A 22,644-nucleotide genomic window follows, 5' to 3' on the forward strand; every position below is an offset into this window, starting at 1 on the left:
TTCAAAGATTTCAAAGGCCTTTTTTCAATAAAATATTTAACCAAGCACAAGTTGCTTATTCAGCAAATACTCATTTTAAAATATCAGTAACAATATAATCTACTTTCTACTTTATAATCTAATAAACAATATAATTACTGTCACTTTAACTTTATTAAAATAATGTAATTTATCCCAACATAAGAGACACATTTCGCGCAAGTCCACCTTCATTTTAAATAGATCGATATAAACATTGAAACCACTTTTTCCACAAATAACCACTAGATGGTGCCATAAACATAAGAATCTTACATATATCTTATTATATCTTACAATAGTTTGTTTGACTCTACAGTTTGAACAGAGAGTGAGACAGGAGCCGTCACACGTTGTGTATCTCATTTAAAACACACGACATTACAGGGTTAAAACAATCATTTTTTTTAATGACGGTACAGCACAGAAAAGAGCTGAAAATCATTTGGAAAAGTCTGTCATTAACTGTATAGGCTAAATAGAAAACGCTAAGAAAAATGGTCTCAGAATGTCTAAAAGTTTTTATTGTCGGGGGTTGTCTTAATCTTTCAATCAGTAAACATGTAAAAATATTACAAGTCAAATACCTACTCGGAAAATTGCTACATTTGTTCCAAAATGTGTCAACTAGTGTCTATTCAGAGTCTATTGTTATGTAAAGTGTTTACCCATATTTAATGCATATTAGATATTGTTTAATTGCTGCAACCAAACCATTTTACATCAAAATTCAGATGTTTTATAAACAAGAAAACTATATAGCGAAGGATTTAATTTGATTCAGAATGGACACCGTTAGTTGGAGGGGAGGAGTTAAAATGTAAGAGGGATTTGTGTCATCCGCCATGAAGAAAAGTTTTTGATTTAGTCAATAAAAACTCTTATTTTACAACTCAAAATGTCTCGACTTACTTCAGTCTCTGGTACTCCAGCAAAGCATCTGCAAACGCTACAGTAGAAGAAAGAGACGCACGTTTACACATAGAGATGTTCATTTTCTTTCATTGCATTCCAGTTGCTTGCGTGTGCTGCTGTACCTTGTCCAGAGAGATCCAGCGAGCGTCTGTGTGTTTCCTGGCCGTCGAACATCTCCAGGGTGTATTTGCCTTTATCGTTTTCAGTGGGACCAAAAATCTCAATCCAAACCTTCTGCATGCTGCTGCCAGGCTTGGTCCGCTCCTCCTGGTCAATTCTCTTCTCTCTGTCACAGGGAGAATATGAAACTATCAAAGGTAAAACAGACAATTTTCATAACTGTGTTTACTGAAAGGAATATCCCGGGTTGAGCTCAATTGGCAGCATTTGTGGCATAATGTTAATTACCACAAAAATTTATTTTGGCTCGTCCCACCTATTTTTTTTACCTCCTGAGACCCGAGTGTGACTGCTGAGTGCATTCCCCTTTTTGACTTGTAACCAGTAGCCCCAAATAAACATGAAAAAAAAAAAGATGTCCACATATGTGGACAGCGGGACTATGTTGTGAAATATGAAATAATATAAAGCTATAGAAAGTCATTTTTTTTTACATTAAATTGTCAATGATGTTTCCAGGAGTGTTGATTATGCATGTTACAGACGTTACATCATAGATTTGCATAATTTATTCAGATTCAAAGTAATGTCAAGCATCGTCCAATCACTGTCAATCATGTTCAAATAAAGTGATCCATTATAAATGGTGAATCTATGTACTGATGATCATCGTCCCATGTGTGTCAAACATGTTGAGTGATCCAAACATCATCTGCAGCTGAAACTGAACTTATGATCAGATTTTAGGAGTGAACACACTTAACTGAATAGAGAGATATAGGATGCTCCCTTGCTCCCTATTTAGTGCATGACTTAACCTCCAGTGTGCTGTCTGTCTGCACTGGTCTCAGAACAGTTATAGGAGAGCTATAGGATGCTCCCTTGCTCCCTATTTAGTGCATGACTTAACCTCCAGTGTGCTGTCTGTCTGCACTGGTCTCAGAACAGTTATAGGAGAGCTATAGGATGCTCCTTTGCTCCCTATTTAGTGCATGACTTGACCTCCAGTGTGCTGTCTGTCTGCACTGGTCTCAGAACAGTTATAGGAGAGCTATAGGATGCTCCCTTGCTCCCTATTTAGTGAATGACTTAACCTCCAGTGTGCAGCTTATTTTCATCCTAACTGCATATAAACTCTCTGAAAGACACATTATTCAGTTTATGGATGAACCCATTTATTCTCAATGCACAGTGAATATAGGATATTTTAAGGAAAATGAGCCTATAGTCCACGTAAGTGGTCATTGCGTTTAACAGCGTGCCATTTCGCCATAAATCGTTAAAATTTTTAGACTAGTCATCAGAGACTAATCATTCGACTCAAACAGGTTTCAATGAAAAAATTAATTTGGTTTCTTACCAGATGCAGTTTTGTTGCCGTGTCTCCCAAAGACAAACTCCGCTGTGATCAGCGCTATGTTGTTTTGTTTTGTCACATGACTCAAACAAAAGTTTAACCCTTTAAGGACAGCCTAGAGCAGGGGTATTCAACTAAAGTTTCCTTCCAAGCAAAGGTCCGAAGAATAATAATTTACATGGGTCTAATGGGGCTTTAAACGGGCAAATAGGGCAACAGTTGTCATGATGTCTCACGGTCCAGTTGGAGCCAAGCCTGGGTCTGGACCCGGGCCGCGGTCAGCTAATTGGTGACCGCTGGCCTGCAGTATCCTGAACTGAGATCAGTCGGTTTTAAATAAAATGTAATTCTGCATATATGACTATAGTGAAGCCAAAACGTAATGTCCACGCATGTGGACGCGGGGTCTCAAGAGGTTAGAAATGCAGAAATTGCGGTTACAGCGAGGGACTAACTGTAGAAAGCAAGACATATGGGTTTGGAACCACATGAGGGTGAGTGAATAATGTCAGAATTTTTATTTGCATGTGAGCTTTCACTTTAAGTGGAATTCCCATCCCAACTTATGGCTCGGTAGTCATTACTGAAAGACTCACTTGAAGTGCCAGCTGGTCTTCATGTGGTTCAGATAATATTTCAGTGTGCAGTAGAGTTTGAATCCCTGTGCAGTGCACTGAATAAACACTGGACCAGCAGAGAGCGCTGTGGAGCACAGGAGACGTTCACTACAGATACGTGATCTGCTGATGATATTATTATCTCTAATAAAGGTCTAAAATGGCACGAGACACAGTCTGAAAACATCAGCTTACCACACTGTTTACTTAACTGCTGCAAGAGTCTCTCAAATTCTGGGAAAGAGAAAAACAGAATATTAGTATAGTTTTGTATATTTAGTACATATCAGAAGTTATATCCTACATTAGAGCATGCAATTAATTTCTCAGCTGGTCATCATTAACCTAATTTAAACCTCACATAGAAATAATTTAAAATGGTCTCACCATCATTTAATAGTTCCACTTCACTCTCATCTTCTCCCCTGCCGTCGGACACTACAGCTCTGTACACACCTGCCTCTTTCCTCGTCACCTGAGCAGTTATGACCAATAACACGGGTCAGCATCATTCCAGGGATAATTACACCCTAACAGCCCTTTAATCACCCAGTGCCAGAAAGGCAATTAAAAGTAATGTACTGGTGTGTTAAAGGAACGTCCCGGTTCAGTACAAGTTCAGCTCTATCGACAACATCTGTGGCATAAAATTGATTAGAATAGACATTTTAATTCATCCCTCAGTTTCTTTAATATAAGCAAAAATCGCAATTATAATGGAAGTCTATGGGGCCTGCGTTCCCCATAATTAAAACTTTTTTCAACTTTATATGTTAACATTTAGTAGAGACTCTAAAACATTTAGTCATTACTCACCAAATGTGTTTAAAAATAAACATTTTATCTCATTATGGATATATATATAATTTAACAGTATCACACTAGCAAGAGTGCTATATGGCCTTATATCAGCACTGCTGTGATTCGGCTGCAGGAGTGTCGTAGGTAATTACAGCAGTGCTGATATAGGGCCATATAGCACAATTGCGAGTTTGATATTGCAACAGTTCAATTAACAACTAAATAAAAAAAAATTTAAAAAATAGGAAAAACTGAGTACGGTCATAAAAACGCATTTGTGCATGGAACTACTTTATTACGCGGCGGATCAGAATCTGCCATTGCTGGTTCAAAACAAATGATGCATCCAAACCTTCAGAAATAGTATCACGGCTTGTGCTTTTTCTAACAAGTTAATGGATTAACAAGGATGTGTGTGTGTGTGTGTGTGTGTGTGTGTGAGACTGAGAGAGAGAGACACACAGAGTGTGTGTGTGTGAGAGAGAGAGAGAGAGACACAGAGTGTGTCTGTGTGTGTGTGTGTGTGTGAGAGAGAGAGAGACAGAGTGTGTGTGTGTGAGAGAGACAGAGACAGAGAAAGATGAAGAGAGAGAGAGAGACACAGAGCATGTGTGTGTGTGTGTGTGTGTGTGTGAGTGAGTGAGTGAGAGAGAGACACAGAGCGTGTGTGTGTGAGTGAGTGAGTGAGAGAGAGAGAGAGAGAGAGAGACACACAGAGCATGTGTGTGTGTGTGTGTGTGTGAGTGAGTGAGTGAGAGAGACACAGAGCATGTGTGTGTGTGAGTGAGTGAGTGAGTGAGAGAGAGAGAGAGAGAGAGTGAGAGAGACACAGAGCGTGTGTGTGTGTGTGAGTGAGTGAGAGAGAGACACAGAGCGTGTGTGTGAGTGAGTGAGAGAGAGAGAGAGAGACACAGAGCATGTGTGTGTGTGTGTGTGTGTGTGTGTGAGTGAGTGAGTGAGAGAGAGAGAGAGAGAGACACAGAGTGTGTGTGTGTGTGAAAGAGAGAGAGAGAGAGAGAGAGAGAGAGAGAGTGCAATCACCTGTTGCCACTCCCAAGCAGAGATGCTGTCAGCGTTCTGAAGATCAGCTTTCTCAGTGGAAAAATAGCGTCCAAGCGGGACTAATTCTCCCTATTTCGTGGTAGCCGCGCAAGACTCAATCACTATAGAAACAGCGACGTCCTCCGCTATTTTAAACAGTGTGTATCCAATGTGGAAACTCCGGCAAGAGGTAAGTATCAGTCTGTTGTGTCTCTCAGCTGTGATGAGCCTTAATGCTGAAGTTATTTGTTTAAAGCCATTTAAAGCTATTTCCCAGATTTAGTTGTGTAGTAGTAATACAAGTGATCACGGAGCGCTGTTCTATGTAAACAATGACTGACGGATTCACTTTACGTCACCTACTGGCTCATATTACACACAAACATTATCTTTTGCCACCACCTGCTGGCTAACATATGTAATGTCAAAAATAAAGACAGTAACTATTAACACATATATACTGCTCTTACACTTTAGTTTAGAACGGCATGAACACAAGCGTAGTGATACACACACAGTGAAGCGTCCCAGTGCTGATGATGTCACACCATCAGTGCTCATGGAACATCTCTCATCCAATCAAATACTGGAACTACTTTTCTAAATGGAAATTGCACAATTTATCCGCTTTACTTTGAAACACTGAAGAATGAGTTATTTTCCGTTGTAGCTGATATTATGCCATGAATGTTGTCGATGAAGCTCAACTTATATTGTGATATTGTCTTTACTGTCTCTGGGCTCAGACACAGTTCACATATGGATTATTATAGTTGTGTATGTGGTGTATAAACGATACCTGAGGTACAGTAAAAGTACAGACACCTGTCTGCTCGTATACGGCCTGCGTGAGCTCCACTCCATCCTTAAACCATCTCACACGTGTGTCTTTATTTACATTAGTGACCTGCAGCAGTGGACACACTGGTTTTAATCTCATTTAAATGATGATGTCATGTGATTATTGATGGAATATCATTACCTTGCATTTCATTATCATTTCACAATTTGGGGTCACTGTCCAGGACAAGAATTCCTCGAAATGGGGACCTTGTAAAGCAAATCACAGAATAAATGAGATAAAATATGCCCAGATTATTTATAACGGTATTTTTACTGTATTTCTCTCATTACATTATCTCTAAATCTTCATAATATTAATAAATACAATCTTGACCAACCCAAAATCATCTGAAAGCTTATATGCTCTACTTTATAATGCATGTGTGCATTATGAACAAAACTGAACAAGTGCTTTGAAATTTGCAGACAAATCAGAAGTGTTCATTTTGATCATTTATAAAAACTAAATTGCACTGTACATATTATTGCAATCAGTAAAAACATCCAATAATCCTCAATATCAACAAATAGTCATGTGTTGTATGTCGTTGGAAGGTTCTCAAAGAGTAAAATACAACCTGTATATTTGTTTTACTCGCGAGCGAGAAATAGCAAAATACATGTCTTTGACAATTATGTTGGTGTTGCTTATATGCTGCATTTTTACTTATAACTTCATGAAAAATAAACGGAACATAAAATATCACATAGAGGAGGTGATTATCTTTCAAACGAGTCCACACACAAGATAATCAGATGTATTGATCATTAGATAATCCACATGAAGCACAATGTTACATATGACCACCAGGAGATGGCGCCAAATACACGACACAGACTCAATGATGACTCAAATGACACAGAATGAAACTCATTCTGTGAAATCTCATGACTAAAATCACGTCTGCATGCTATGCAAACCTTTAGTCATTGTTGTGTTTGCATGTGTAATTAGTTCTTATGTACAATTATTATCTTTTATTCGTTTGGAGATGTTTTTAGACACTATGATAAATTATATTTGTGTTATAACTTTTGGTTGAGAGTCTTAGAAAAATTTGAAATTTTTTATTTTTTTTTTTCTCTTCAAAAAACTGAATGCGGTACCAACCTTGGCCACCAGGTGTCACTATCAGAAACCATGTAATCTTATACTTTTAATGCTTTCTCTTAATTATTTCATCACATTTTATTTTGATAAACTGAGCAAAAATGTCTTAAAGGGATACAATTATATTTAAAAATGTAGGTTCTTAAAAGTCTCTTTCAATCTCTGAAAGTATCTTCCGTTATATCTCCATTGCAATCGTCCGGTTGAATGTGCGTTTAGTCGACTGACTAATGCATTACCATGAACCCCTAACACCCAAAAATTAATCAAGTTGCTACACTACTAATAATTAAAACCATTAAATGTAAAATTAGACCATAATGTATCAAATATATATTTTAATAAAAATCTTCCCCCTGGCGGAACCCGGGGAGCGACACTATAGGTGATTCCTCACCCCTCACCAATTTGTTTGGGATGAGCATTTGTTTGACAGTGTGTTTCAAAAGCATAGATAACTTGTTATATTAAAATATATTATTATAATTCAATTTCACCATGAAAGTCTGCACATGACATATAGCAACAGAGAAAGCATTAAAAGCATAAGATTATATGGTTACTGATAATGGCACCTGGTGGCCAAGGATGGAACTGCATTTTTTTTTGAAGAGAAAAGAAACGTTTTGAAGAGAGAAAAAAAAAAATTAAGACAAAAGCTGCGTACACACTCCCAGCGCGAGACAGTGACACCGCGACACCATTCCATTAATTTTCAATGAGAGCACAGCGACTTCCTGCGACACGAGCTGTTGCGACCATAGACTGTAAAAAAAGATGGGCGACGCCCCTTCGCTCTTTTCCATTGGTGAGAACGGAAGCCGCCAGTGTCCCGATATGGCGCTGACATCTTGGGACTTGAGTCTGCGCAGTTGCGATTTCGGGACCAGACCTGCGCAGTAGTGAGCAGGAAGTAAAGCTGTGAAATCAAGGCCCCGCCCTCACTCTCGCTGAATCAATCGCAAGCACACGCCCCTGCACTTTTGACTTATGACGGTGTGAAATAATTAATTATAGAAATTTAGATATTAAATTTAAAGCTCCAATCTCCTCAGACATCCGAAGATCCCGAAAAAAAGTCAGTTGGTGCTTCAGTGACTACTTCAGTGAGAACCTGTCATTCACAGCTGTCAATCATGATGTCACAGCAGCATTTTTATAGCATCAAATAACGAACTAAAAACAAACTTATTTTGAAAACAAACACTTGAAATGACATCAACGTGATAGAAACGACAGTAAATGACAGAAACTATCTTTGGAAAAAAGATATGTGAAGTGTAATTTAATTGTTTAGTTGGTCTCACGTCCCGTTGAATAACATGGGGAGGCGGGGTTTATGACCTATACCAGGACCAGTCACCGGGGGGCGATCGAGACGTTTTGGCTTGAGGGCTTGTGCGGCACGCTTGGTTGCGACCGTTGGCGACCAGATGTGGGCGTGTCCAGAGACACGACACAGTTGAGACAAGTTTAACTTTATTCAAATGAAGAGCGACTTACGGGAGCGACAGCCAATATGAGAGAAGACAGCCAATCTCTCTCTCAGCTCCTGCAGTAATGGAGACTCACCCTCTGCAGCAGTTCATCAAACTGGGTCCTGTCAAGCCTGAAGTACTGCTGGAACCGGACTTCATCCAGCCGCAGATCCTGCACCAGCCGGTGGTACTCGCCGTGCTGACTCCGAGATTGAATGGTTTTGTGGACCCAGACAGACCGGCGTTTGTGTTTTCACCGCAGATAAACAGCCGCTATGGCAAACAGCACGCCTTGTTTCTCATTCATCTTTGATATAAAGAATTTTATGTACTGATTCCATTTATATTTAGTCTTTTCCCTCCAAAATGTTTGTTTTTAGCGGCAAGAAAACTGATTCGCTGTGAACAGCAATGGAATGGCATCCGTGAATGTCATTTATAATGGTTACTAGGCAACCAGTAGCAGGAACGCCCACTAGCGACCTAACCACCAGCCACTAGCGACCTGCAGCGACAAAGTCCCTGGCAGTGTGAACGCAGCTTTAGGCTCAGGAAGACACGTTTTTTTTTTCACCTTGCTTTCTTTATAGTGATTCCAAACACTTGAACCTCCATGTTTTTTTATGAGCCTTTCATTTTGTGTATGCCACTGAAACAGGCAATCTTTAAAAACACCTTCAGAACTTAAAGGGTTAAACATATTAAATCTACATTGCTATAATGACTATTTGGTTGAAATGATAGTTCCTCTGACTGATTTCTTTTCTTCAACTTTTCACAAAAATAGAAAATCTTAGATTTTATTTATTTATTTAGTTTTAAAATCTGTCCTTTTCAATAAAAATAACCCCTGGGACAAATTGCCCAAAGTTCAAGAAAAATCTATTTATAAAATATCTACAAAAAAACTGAAAAATATGAGGCTATTGCCAAGCCCCACATCGATTTTAACCTAAAATCCTGATGTTGAAATGTATGTCAAAAATGATTTTTATGTTTAATGTAATTAAATCTGTATATTTTGTATAGAATTGTCTATATTGGTGCAACAGTGTTCATGAGTGGATCAATGGCCGTTTCACTCTGGATTCTGGCTCTGTTACTGGCTATTGAGATCTCTGTGTCTCGACTCACCTGACTTTCTCTTCCAGTTGCGTCTGTTGGCTTGAGACTTGGCCAGTGTTTCCTGGAACTCTGTGAAAGTGAGCAAAACACAGTCAAATTTAACGATCAGGACGGAGGAGGAGGGCGGGGCCGGGCTGGAACGACACACGCCCGGTCCCTAATCAGCTTGATGGGGCACGCGAGGGACAAAGGCGGCTGGTGACGACAGTTCGGGAGAGAGAGAGTTACGGGCAGCTGCATGTGTTTGTGTGTGTCATTTTATTTAATTAAATATTATTTATATTGTCAAGCCCGTTCTCACCTCCTCCTCTATCTTTAATCCCTTTACACTGGTGCCGAAACCCGGGACGGAGGAGGGATGCCCGTCGTAGAGTCCTCGACACTGCCGTCCACTCAAGGGAGCGCCGCTGCCATCCGCCGGGGGAGGGAGTAGCCCGACCGCCAAGACGCGGAGAACGGCCGGCGTCCACGAGGCGAGGAGGGACAGGACTCCCCGAACGCCTGGAGCGATAAAGTCGCTGCTAGGGGTGGAGTAGTGACCCTACGTGCCTCCAGAAAAGCGGATGGGCCTTCTGTCCACTGGGGGTCGGAGGTTTGACTCCGTTTCGCCCGGGGAGGAGCGTCTGTCGTCCGCCTGAGAGTGTGGAGAAGTGATCGGGAACCACGCGACGGCGCATCAGACAACCGGTGAGTGAGCTGCTTTTCTCTCTGCTCTCTCTCTCTGTAACTCCATGTTGGCCTTTCCCTCGCCTATTTAGATTTATTTTGTTGTTGTTTTTCCCCTCCTGTCTCCTCCCAGATCAAGGAATGTGGGGATGACCAGCCGGGAGATGGGGCATAAGGCACGCCCCGCCGGAGAGGAAGGGGGGATGTACGTCATGCCGGGGGCTCCCCGGCCTGAGGCAACGGCGGGAGGAGTCTAGAGCAGAAGAGGGTGGGGCCGGGCTGGAACGACACGTGCCCGGTCCCCAATCAGCCTGATGGGGCACGTTAGGGATAAAGGCGGCCGTTAACAAATTAAATCTTATTGTAAAGTGTTAGCAAAATGTCATTAAAAGAACACAATGCAAAAGTTGAAATCTATAATAATCCATCCTTTAAAACCAAATTGATTACCACAAAAAATGTCAAATCGTCCCTCCTTTTCTTTAACCTCATGCGACCCCCGCGTCCACGTGCGTGGACGTTGCATTTTGACTTCGCTATACACACCACTTAATTTAAATGTATTTAAACTGACTGATCTCAGTTGAGGAGACTCTGTACTGTCTGTAAAGTGTTAAATTTCAACACACGGAGTCATGTGACAAAACAACATAGCGCTGATCACAGCGGAGTTTGTCTTTGGGAGAAACGCCAACAAAACTACATCTGGTAAGAAACCGAATTAACTTTTTAATCTGAAACCTGTTTGAGTCAAAAGATTAGAGTCTCAATTTCATCCGATATGCCATTTTAAACATTTTGAGCGATTTATCGCGAAACGGCACGCTGCTAAATATAATATCCACTAATGTGCACTTCAGCACATTAGAATCCTGTATTTACTCTGCATTATCACAATGAGAAATGTGGATGCATCCAGAAACTGAGAAATGTTGCTTTCAGATAAACATGATAAACATACTCTTGTCCACAAACACCAGTGTGAACTGGTTCTTGGCACGGCCGTCTTTGAGCTGGACGGTGTAGGAGCCCTCATCATCTTTTGATAGTTGATCAAACAGGATCTCCACCAGACCTTTTGTCTTGTCGAAGTTAATCTTACATGCCTGCAGGACACAAATCCACAGATGACAATGTCTGACAGCATTGTTCGAGCAATAGAAACAAACTTTGAACGATACAAATTCTGAAATGAGCCAGTTACCGGGGTGCTGGTGATCTCTCTCTCATTGAGAATGAGTCGGAGCACCGCTGCACTGCTCAAAGCTTCAGTCTGCAGCCACAGACGCACATTACCCTGTTCGGATACGTCCACCTGCCAGCCGGACTTCAGAGCGATCACTGAGCACACAGACACAGAGAGAAAGCCTATACAAACCACTAAAATACATCAGAGATTAATTTATGATATGCGTACAAAAGTAGTTCACCCATTTTTGAGATGGTCTACAGCTCTGAAATCTCATTCACACTTCTGTGCATTCAAATATGGAGCGTCAAGACATAAATCTTAGTAGGTCCTCGTGGTGGCACGGTTACTCGCCTCAATCCGGGTGGCAGAGGACAAGTCTCAGTTGCCTCCTTAAGACCGTCAATCTGCGCATCTGATCACGTGACTCGTTGTGCATGACACCGCGGAGACTCACAGCATGTGGAGGCTCATGCTACTCTCCACGATCCACACACAACTCACCACACGCCCCATTGAGAGAACCACTAATCACCACCACGAGGAGGTTACCCCATGTGACTCTACCATCCCTAGCAACCGGGCCAATTTGGTTGCTTAGGAGACCTGACTGGAGTCACTCAGTAATAAAGAAGTTGAATGTTTCATTTTGTATGTTACATTTGTTACAGTATGTTCCATTCTATCAGTTTTAACCCTAACCCTAACCCTAACCTAAACTAACCCTTACCCTAACCTAAACTAACCCTTACGCTAACCCTAACCTAACCTAAACTAACCCTTACCCTAACCTAACCCTAACCCTAACCTACACTAACCCTTACAATAACCCTAACCTAAACTAACCCAACCTAACCTAACCCTAACCCTTACCCTAACCATAACCTAACCTAACCCTAACCTAAACTAACCCTTACCCTAACCTTAACCCTAACCCAACCCTAACCTAACCTAACCCTTACCTAACCTAACCCCAACCCTAACCCTAACCCTTTCCCTAACCCTAACCTAACCCCCTAACCATAACCTAACCCTTACCCTAACCATAACCCTAACCCTAACCCAACCTAACCCTAACCCTAATCCTAACCCAACCCTTACCCTAACCATAACTCTAACCCTAACCTAACCTAACCCTTTCCCTAACCCTAACCCCCCCTAACCCTAACCCTAACCTAACCTAACCTAACCCTAATCCTTACCCTAACCCTACCCCTAAACCTAACCCAACCATAACCTAACCTAACCTAACCCTAACCCTAACCCTTACCCTAACCCTACCCATTCCTTTACCTCCATAGCAGCAAATGTGTATCTTGTGAGAATTTGGCAGAACAACATGTAGTTACTCAGCAAGCACATTGTATTGCATATATTTTAATGTTAGTACATAGTAGCTAAAGACGCCTAATATAAAGTGGGACCACAATAAATTTAAATACATGTCAGAATTTACTTCTCAACACAGTAACACAGTTTCTGATGTACATGTGTCACATTTGTCTCACTTACACGGGTTTCTGACTTGCCAGCTCAGTTCGGTCAGTCTCTCCAGATCTGAGGAATAAAACGGCACAATTGTAAAGTCAATTTCTCTTGCAAACTCTTGCAGTCCATCTAAGTTAGTCACACAAGATATCTGATAGATATAGTCAGTCTTCTTTAACACCGGCTACTTTGCATAGTGTGAAAATGCTGAGATTGTGTAAAACATGCCCTAGGGCAAAAGGACTTGGCAAAAACCTTCATCAACGACAATATACATGGGCCAGACTATCAAAAGATGAGCTGTACTTCAGGTTGTGTTGATGCACAAGGTCTTTTGCCACCAGGTCAGACATTCTCCAAAGATAGAAATGCATATCTACCCTCCGCAGTGAAGGAGAAGCTAGAGGAGATCTCGGGGTTTTCGTTCAGCTCCGCCGTGTAAAGGCCCAAGTCCTGCTCCGAGGCGTCGGTGAAAGTAAGCACAGACCTGTGAGACATGAATATTTATATCTGATTTATAGACACATTAAGTAAATTTAGGGTGCCTAGAAGCTAGAGAAAACTCTGACAGTGTGTTTGACCAATAGGAATGGATATGATTTGTTTTGAGGGTGCATAAAAAGGCAGCGAGAATACAAATACAACACATTGGATTTCCGAAATTTGCACTGGTCAGCGGACACCTACATCAAAGTATGTTGCAGCAAAAGTTGAAAGATAATTTCGGAATAGCATACTACCTCTTTCTAGCATACTACCCTTCATTATTGCATGCATGCACAGTATGCAAAGTTTGCATTTCCAGTGTGATAACATCTGTAATCTCTATCTTGACTCATTACATCATCAAGAATAACAAATGTGAAGAAAATGTTTCACAAAATTCGATTCATAATTAAAAATGACAATTTTTTTCTCTCTCTCCATGTGATATGGTCATGGTCCTTTGCGAGTTGCCATAAAACAAAAGTAGGAGAAAGTGAAAGTGGAGATTTATAGTAAAAAAAGCACTTAGATGAACCGCAAGGTGATAAACAAATTTATTAGGTGATTTTGTTTTTTTTAAGATGTCTTAGTGCCATCCTGAGCCTATGTCCAACAAAAAAAAAAATTCTTGGGCATATATTTTTTTTTCTCTGAATTTTGATTTCTAAGTTTTTTTTTAATCGAATGATTATTCGACTATTCGGTGATTATTGCAACGATTAATCATGAGCTCTTAACCGATTATTCAGCTCGTGCACCGACTTAAAAGGTCGTATTAAACGTGCTTACTAACAATAAAGAGGACAAAATCATATTTTTTAAAGGATTTATAGATATTTAAAAATATTTGTATTTTTAATATTATATTCAAAATTCTCAGATAACATTATTTTCTTCTGCAATATAGCTGCTAAAGTAAATGCACATTGTTTTAAAGGAGTTTTAAATATTTATATAATGTATATTTATATAAGAAATGCACAGTGACGCATGTATTATGATTCAATAAGTCTGGAGTCATCACGTTATAGTCTAGCTGCATTAAGTGTGTGCGTTCGAGGGACGAGTGTCCCATGACAGAGTGTGCATCAGCCGGGTGCAGGTTCAATCTCTCCCCCTTAGGCTACATCTACATTAATCCGGATACATTTGAAAACGGCGTTTTCATTTCATAAACGCTCTCCGTCCACACTAGCGTTTTCAAGTGTTTTCCAAAAGTTGCTCGTCCACTCTGAAATGTATGAAAACGCTTAAATCATGTCACTGGAGTGCTGGTGGCGTAGTGGGCTAAAGCACATAACTGGTCATCAGAAGGTTGCTGGTTCGATCCCCACAGCCACCACCATTGTGTCCTTGAGTAAGGCACTTAACTCCAGGTTGCTCCGGGGGGATTGTCCCTGTCATAAGTGCACTGTTAGTCGCTTTGGACTTTTGGACTTCGCCAAATGCATAAATGTAAATGTTACTGCACATGCGGAGTATCAGGCACAACAGCGCCGCTATAACACGGGCCGCCATCTTGATTTTTTTGGTTGGATAGATCACATGACTGGGTCACATGACCACAAATACATCATCATTGTCAGATATATCCGTTTTCACAGTCCACACTACAACGCGAACGGTGTTTTCAAATGTATCCACTTTGGAGTTTGTTTTCTCAGTGTGGACGGAAGGCCAAAACGGAGAGAAAAAAGATGCGATCTGCAATTTGGTACCCAGTGTGGTTTTTGAAAGTGCTCTATAAATAAAATTTAGTTGAGTTGAGTTGAGTTTTCAAACGAAAACTTATTAGTATGGCCAAGGCCTCAGATCGGGACATTCGCGCAACTCATAGAAGAGGCGCTGACCGCACAGAGGAACGACAGTTTTGGAGTTTGGAATATATATATATATAAATATGAATAAATGACTGAAGATGTATGAGGCACACATGCACTTTCGGAGTTATGACGATTAATCGTGAGAACACTAAAACAGACGATTAATTGTCATAATCACATTTACATTTTGGCAATTAATTGTCAGGCCAATTTTCATAATCGTGACAGTTCGACTGTACATAAAAGGCACTTGAAAAGTAGCAAAAAGAAATGATGAAGGAATGTTAAAAGTTTCCATGGTGACCTTCATATAACAAAAAGAAAAAGTTTACGAACCCATGCGCTTTTCCTTCGCGACTTTGCGGCGCCCCGTTCCCATTGAATTCAAGCAGTCACCCTTAGGTATATAATTCACATATTTCCAAGACATATCGATTAAACACCTGTTGTTTTTGCTCTCCAAGCGGGCTCGTCCAGCATCAATGGCTTCGGAGTAGTTCTTATTCCACTTAAAGAAGTCTTTGTTAATCATCTCAGAGGCTTCAAAGCTCAGGAAGATGAAGCCATCATTATCAACACCGATCTCAATCTCTTTGGTTCCTAGTGGTGAAAGCGACACAGAATTTAAAAGCAGCTGACAGTAAAACCAGAATAAACATCATTATGTAGATTAACAGCGAGCTGACCTGCTTTAGTCTGCACTCTGATTGGCTCAGAAGGCAGTGAAGGCATGCCGACTCCAGCAGCGTTTACAGCAGACACACGCAGACGGTACGTCTGGCCCGTTTGCAGACCTGAAACCTGTTTAGAAAACACACAAAGAAAGGTCACTCCCAGGGACGGATTATCGACCGAGCCCAGGGGCCCTTGACTACCAGGGGCCCTTGACTACCAGGGGGCCCTTAACTACCAGGGGCCCTTGATTACCAGGGAGCCCTTGACTACCAGGGGACCTTGACTACCAGGGGGCCCTTGACTACCAGGGAGCCCTTGACTACCGGGGGGCCCTTGACTACCGGGGGGCCCTTGACTACCGGGGGGCCCTAGACTACCAGACTACCCTGGTACCAGGGGGCCCTTGAATATCAGGGGGCCATTGACTACAAGGGGGCCCTTGACTACCAGTTGCCCTTGAAACCAGGGGCCCTTGACTACCAGGGGCCATTGAATACCAGGGGGCCCTTGACTACCAGGGGGCCCTTGACTACCAGGGGGCCTTGATTACCAGGGAGCCCTTGACTACCGGGGGCCCTTGACTACCAGGGGCCCTTGACTACCAGGGGGTTCTTGACAACCAGGGGCCCTTGAATACCAGGGGACCCTTGACTACCAGCTGGCCCTTGACTACCAGGGAGCCCTTGACTACCAGGGGCCCTTGACTACCAGGGCCTTTTGACTACCGATGTGCCCCTGACTACCAGTGGCCCTTGACTGCCCAGGGGTGCCCTGGGCTTTAAGGATGCACAATCCAGTTTGGTGATCCAATGCAAATCGTGAACTGAAAGGAAACTCTTGAAATGTACATAAATCCAAAGTGGCATAAATGGACCTTTAAGTGAGTTTGCATCACTGTCTCGCTCGTTACAGGGGTCCAATCCTCAGACTCCGGCCCCTGACTGATCTCCACCCTATAGCCGCTGATCTCTGATTGGCCCTTGTAGAGAGGCCCCGCCCACAGCAGCACCAGAGAGTTCCGCCTCACTTCTCTGAACTCCAGATCGTATGGACAGCCTGCAATACCAAAAGATTCATCCAATCACCAGCATCTGTTTATTCACTTAGACATTCATACAAGCATAAAGTCAACATGAATGTCATTTACAACACGTTTTATTTATGTAATGTGCAACAGGATAACAATAGGAGAGACTGTTAAATTCCTTACAGGTACTATCCTGATCTTACCAGGCTCAGGCATTGTCCACGGCTCGCACAAAAACAGCTCGCTCGGTTCTGAAGGTTTGCTCAGTCCAATGATGTTGGCAGCAAAAGCACGGAATTGGTAAAAATGACCTTCCTGAAGGCCAGTTACCTAAAACAAAGAGACAAACCTGCATGTGACTGGGCACATTAGCCGAATCCTAAAATACTCTAACCTAAAAAAAAAAACAATTAAAGTAAAGAATTCAAGTTATATATACAAGTTTAAATATCTCATGTAACCATGATCAAATTAACCACAAAAAATGTAATAAACGTACACACACGTGTGTTCCAATTCTGTGGAAAACTACAGGCAAAAATTCCATGCATGTCTGGATATAAGATGATTTTCAGTTCACTGAAGCCTTTATCTTTATCATGCATTGGTGCAGTGGTGCTGTGGATGTCTATATCGAGGGCCATTTAGCCAGAGAGCTACTTATCAGATAAATATCTAAACCTGTGCTTCTGTGATGAGGAAGATTGCCACAAGAGGCCACCTCGCCATGTGTAATTGGGATTAGATTTAGAAATACAGCCGTTCTAAAGCCGTTAGACTTGCGATTAACTGTTGCTGAATCCTCTTATCAAATCAACGCTTTGTTGATGCTCAAGAGATTTGAGCTCCCAGATACAGACTGTTGGGAAAGAGAGAGCCCACCAGATGGCATCAGGCATACGTCTATTAGACTGTCCTCGGGAAGAGTAAAGGAATGTCAATGAAAGGTGGTAGACACTGTTCCCATGTCTGCATATTATACACGACCTTTGGTTTGTTTCATTAAAACAGTATTGTGATAAAATTGGCATAATTTGTAGGCTGAGACTAAAATCAAGTTTTCCAAAAGAGTTCTGATTAAAATGATAGAGTGTGCCACATTTGTGGATATGTAGCTAATGGTAAAACCATATATTATACAGTCTAAATGCAATTTGGAACAAAGACAACTCTGTTTGTGTTCTCTGAAATAGACAGTACCCCCAACAAAATTCTATATATTTAGCAGTGACATCATCACCATGTAGCATATGACCGGTTGCCCAATGAAGCTAAGCAGGGTTGAGCCAGGCCAATACCTGGATGGGAGACCAGGTTGCTGCTGGTAGAAGTATTAGGGAGGCCAGCAGGGGGTGCTCACCCTGTGTTCTGTGTGAGTCCTAATGCCCCAGTATAGTGATGGGGACACTACTGTAAAAAGGCACCGTCCTTCGGATGAGATGTTAAACCGAGGTCCTGACTCTGGGAGGGGTGTAACCCTGGTGTCCTGGCCAAATTCCTCCCATTGACCCTTATCAATCATGGCTTCCTAATAATCCCCTGTAACAAGGGAAAGGAGGTGGCGAGAACCGGCTTGACAATGTAAATGAAAGTTTAATAAATAACTAAACCAAAAAGACAAACACACAAAGGTGTCAGACAGCTGCCTGTAAATCAATCTCTGTCACACTGCTGTCTCCAGTCGCCCCTTATCCCTCTCGGGCTAATCAGTCCTATTAGAGGCCGGGTGTGCGGAATCACGACCTGGCCCCGCCCTTGAATTGGCTCAATAAATCTACTCTCTCCTCTCCACCAATAGCTGGTGTGTGGTGGGCGTACTGGTGCACTATGGCTGCCATCGCATCATCCAGGTGGATGCTGCACACTGGTGGTGTGTGAGGAGATTCCCCTGTTCAGTATGTAAAGCACTTTGAGTGTAGTGTCAGTAAAGAGCTTTATAAATATATCATTCATTCATTCATCATCATAGGATTATTGCTTGGCATATCACTTTGTGACAGGGCGGAGGGTGGGACCGGGTCGTGATTTTACATACCCGGCCCCTTATCAGGCTACTCAAGCCTCCGAGAGGGATAAAGGCAGACAGCGGATGGTGGTGCGAGATGAGTCTTTTGTTTAAGTTCCTTATTAAAATATTGTTTATATTGCCAAGCCAGTTCTCTCCCCCTCTTTTCCATTAATCCCTTTACACTGGTGCTGCTGTAATGGAGTTCTCGCCACTACCATCCACCCCAACGGAGCAGCCACCCATCTGCCTGGGGACGGAGGAGCCCGGCCGCCTGGAAGCAGAGGAACGGCCGCCGACCACGAGGGGAGAAGGGGCTCCTAGTCAACTGCATAGAAAGGTCAGGGCCGCTGCCAGGGGGGGACCCCTACCAGCCGCTATATGCAGCGGGGTCAAGAGAGGACCGCAGACCACAAGCGGGGAGGGGCTCCCGGCCGACCGCCTGGAGCAGGAGAACCACTGCCAGGGGTAGGGGAGACCCCTTCTGTTCCCTGAGAACGCATATAGCTTTGTTCCTTCATATCGTACTGAAGAGCAATTAAAGCACCAAACACCCTCAGATGGACCCAGGGAGTGTTACTTTTGGGAAAACCTGTCCTGTACTATCAAAATAGACCACATAACTAAATATCATAAATATGCACATAACTTATTAGGAGAATATCCCATCCCACAACTTAAATTATTAGTTTATATTCCAAGTTTTATAGGTTTGCAGGAGAGGGGGTCGTTTAGGATTTTTTATGTTAAAATAGGAGTCCCGTGGAAAAAAGGTTGGGAACCACTGGTCTACAGTATATCTGATCCATATGCATAATCACTCCCCAGCAGCAGGTTGATTGTTTTTCTCGCGAGATCTGACAACACTGCTGGTCGAGCTCTTCAGCGCTCACATATCAGACGCTCTGAAATGACTCCGGGTAGGTGGCGTGTGTCCCTGACTGCTTAATGAATGAGGAGTCCCTGGTGGAAACCATTAACATTGGATTCACATGCAACAGCCACAGACTGCGTGCAAAGATCAATGTATTCTAATTGACATAACGCACATTGAGCCATCCAGTGAGCAAATTGTACAAAGCAACCCAACACATTTTTTTTTTCAAGGGATATGCTAATAGAAAGAGACATGATGCTGTCGAGGTGGCCAATTCAGTCCAACAGGGGTGCTGTGCACTTCTTTTTCAACCATGGGTCAGTGAAAGGAGGTGTGTTTGATCACATCAGGAGGTCAAACTAAATATTATACATACTCTTTATTTTACACTCATTGGTAGTGTTTTCTAGACAAACTAAGGGTGTGTTACTTGAACAAACTCCTAACACTAAGTATTAAACCATGACACGTAAATCATCCAGCACCAGACATGAACGACACCGCCAAGCATGTGTGCTGTTGAGACGAGGTGTGCTAGTACTTTACTAAGCAATTCAACTAACGATTTTTGACTGGCGGATGACACGACAGGTGTCAAAGTTGACCAATCACAACAGACTGGGCCAGCTGACCAATCAGAGCAGAGAATGGGCTTTTAGGAAAGGGGGGGCTTTAAAGAGACAGGAGCTAAAACGGAGCGTTTCAAAAGAGTAGCTGCAGAAATGTACAGTATGTGAAAAATTATGTTTATTGAACATTAAATGAGCATAATATGGGTTCTTTAAGGGATGGACTCAAGTCATATCTAGAGACCTGAACGTCAGAGACACATTAGGTTGGGCTCTTTTGACTTGGGCCAGCATTCAACCACTTAACGAGCACCCAAAATACCCTAGCAACCCCCTTGCATTGCCCTAGCAATGACCCAGTACAACCAGTGGCGGATTTAGGCATGGGCGTCATGTGCAATAGCCCAGGGTGGCATCTTGCGGGATGGGCGGTGTGGGCTTTGGGGGCGTGTTGAACCGGGTTTCGCCCAGGGCGCCAAACAACCTAGAACCGCTACTGAGTACAACCTAGATCCCACATAGCACAATAAACCACCCAAGCCTTACATACTATGTACTTACAATCCAAAATAAAAAGTGTTTATTGCTTTCCCCTCAGCTTTAATGAAGTCTCCATGGATATAGTTTGTTGTTCGGTGATACAATAAGGTAACCAAGGCGTAGGAGAGCCAAATAAGGCAAAAGCAAACATGCAGGTCAAACTTGTCATGGTTGTAATGAAATTTTGATCCACAAACACCACTTATGATTCACACTTGAGTGAGTCACAAGGGTTGGAACGAGATGAGGGTGCATAAATGATGACAGATATTTTATTTTTGCTTGTTTTAATGAGCTGGTGAAATGAAGTTGGGTCATGAATGGTCACGGCTCACCTTGTACACTCTCTCTTTAATGGCTTTGGCGTTGACCTCTCTCCAGGTGCTCTGGGATTTCTCTCTCTGGTCCAGGTAGTAGCCACGCACAGGGTCTCCTCCGTGATTGGCTGGAGCTCTCCAGCCAATCATCATCTCCGCTCGGTGCAGTTCAGGACAGCGATGGCTGATGGATGAGATGGTACATCTACAGTAATGTGGAGAGAGAGCGGATCAGAGGTCACACACCGAAGTCGGCAATGACTGCTGGTGCATTTTGTAGAATGTGAGCTGTTTCAACACCCATCCATCCATCCATCCATCCATCTATCTATCTATCTATCTATCTATCTATCTATCTATCCGTCCTCTCTGTCCATCTATCTATCTATCTATCTATCTATCTATCTATCTATCTATCTATCTATCTATCTATCTATCTATCTATCTATCTATCTATCTATCTATCTATCTATCTATCTATCTATCCGTCCTCTCTGTCTGTCTGTCTGTCTGTCTGTCTGTCTGTCTGTCTGTCTGTCTGTCTGTCTGTCTGTCTGTCTATCTATCTATCTATCTATCTATCTATCTATCTATCCGTCCTCTCTGTCTGTCTATCTATCTATCTATCTATCTATCTATCTATCTATCTATCTATCTATCTATCTATCTATCTATCTATCTATCTATCTATCTATCTATCTATCCGTCCTCTCTGTCTGTCTGTCTATCTATCTATCTATCTATCTATCTATCTATCTATCTATCTATCTATCTATCTATCTATCTATCCGTCCTCTCTGTCTATCTATCTATCTATCTATCTATCTATCTATCTATCTATCTATCTATCTATCTATCTATCTATCTATCTATCTATCTATCTATCTATCTATCTATCTATCTATCTATCTATCTATCCGTCCTCTCTGTCTGTCTGTCTATCTATCTATCTATCTATCTATCTATCTATCTATCTATCTATCTATCTATCTATCTATCTATCTATCTATCTATCTATCTATCCTCTCTGTCCATCTATCTATCTATCTATCTATCTATCTATCTATCTATCTATCTATCTATCTATCTATCTATCTATCTATCTATCTATCTATCTATCTATCTATCCTCTCTGTCCATCTATCTATCTATCTATCTATCTATCTATCTATCTATCTATCTATCTATCTATCCTCTCTGTCCATCTATCTATCTATCTATCTATCTATCTATCTATCTATCTATCTATCTATCTGTCTGTCTGTCTATCTATCTATCTATCTATCTATCTATCTATCTATCTATCTATCTATCTATCTATCTATCCGTCCTCTGTCTGTCTGTCTATCTATCTATCTATCTATCTATCTATCTATCTATCTATCTATCTATCTATCTATCTATCTATCTATGGGTCAAACTATCTATCTATCTACTATCTATCTATCTATCTATCTATCTATCTATCTATCTATCTATCTATCTATCTATCTATCTATCCGTCCTCTCTGTCTGTCTGTCTATCTATCTATCTATCTATCTATCTATCTATCTAT

The 22,644-nt window shown here is 41.8% G+C and overlaps 1 protein-coding gene across 1 annotated transcript in view; it reads right to left on the reverse strand.

The window, feature by feature from the left end:
* The window catches only part of myom3 (myomesin 3), a 109,897-nt gene that overhangs the window by 6,541 nt on the left and 80,712 nt on the right, over positions 1-22,644 (reverse strand). The window contains 18 exon segments of the mRNA XM_052143694.1: positions 931-967; positions 1,056-1,219; positions 3,007-3,112; positions 3,223-3,261; positions 3,415-3,502; positions 5,669-5,776; positions 5,852-5,919; positions 9,436-9,495; positions 11,054-11,198; positions 11,297-11,433; positions 12,794-12,838; positions 13,150-13,256; positions 15,522-15,678; positions 15,765-15,879; positions 16,628-16,809; positions 16,984-17,110; positions 21,107-21,246; positions 21,249-21,293. Of these exon segments, the coding sequence (XP_051999654.1) occupies positions 931-967; positions 1,056-1,219; positions 3,007-3,112; positions 3,223-3,261; positions 3,415-3,502; positions 5,669-5,776; positions 5,852-5,919; positions 9,436-9,495; positions 11,054-11,198; positions 11,297-11,433; positions 12,794-12,838; positions 13,150-13,256; positions 15,522-15,678; positions 15,765-15,879; positions 16,628-16,809; positions 16,984-17,110; positions 21,107-21,246; positions 21,249-21,293 (1,870 nt within the window).

Source organism: Xyrauchen texanus, chromosome 15, assembly GCF_025860055.1.
Source record: "Xyrauchen texanus isolate HMW12.3.18 chromosome 15, RBS_HiC_50CHRs, whole genome shotgun sequence".
Classification (NCBI taxonomy): domain Eukaryota; kingdom Metazoa; phylum Chordata; class Actinopteri; order Cypriniformes; family Catostomidae; genus Xyrauchen; species Xyrauchen texanus.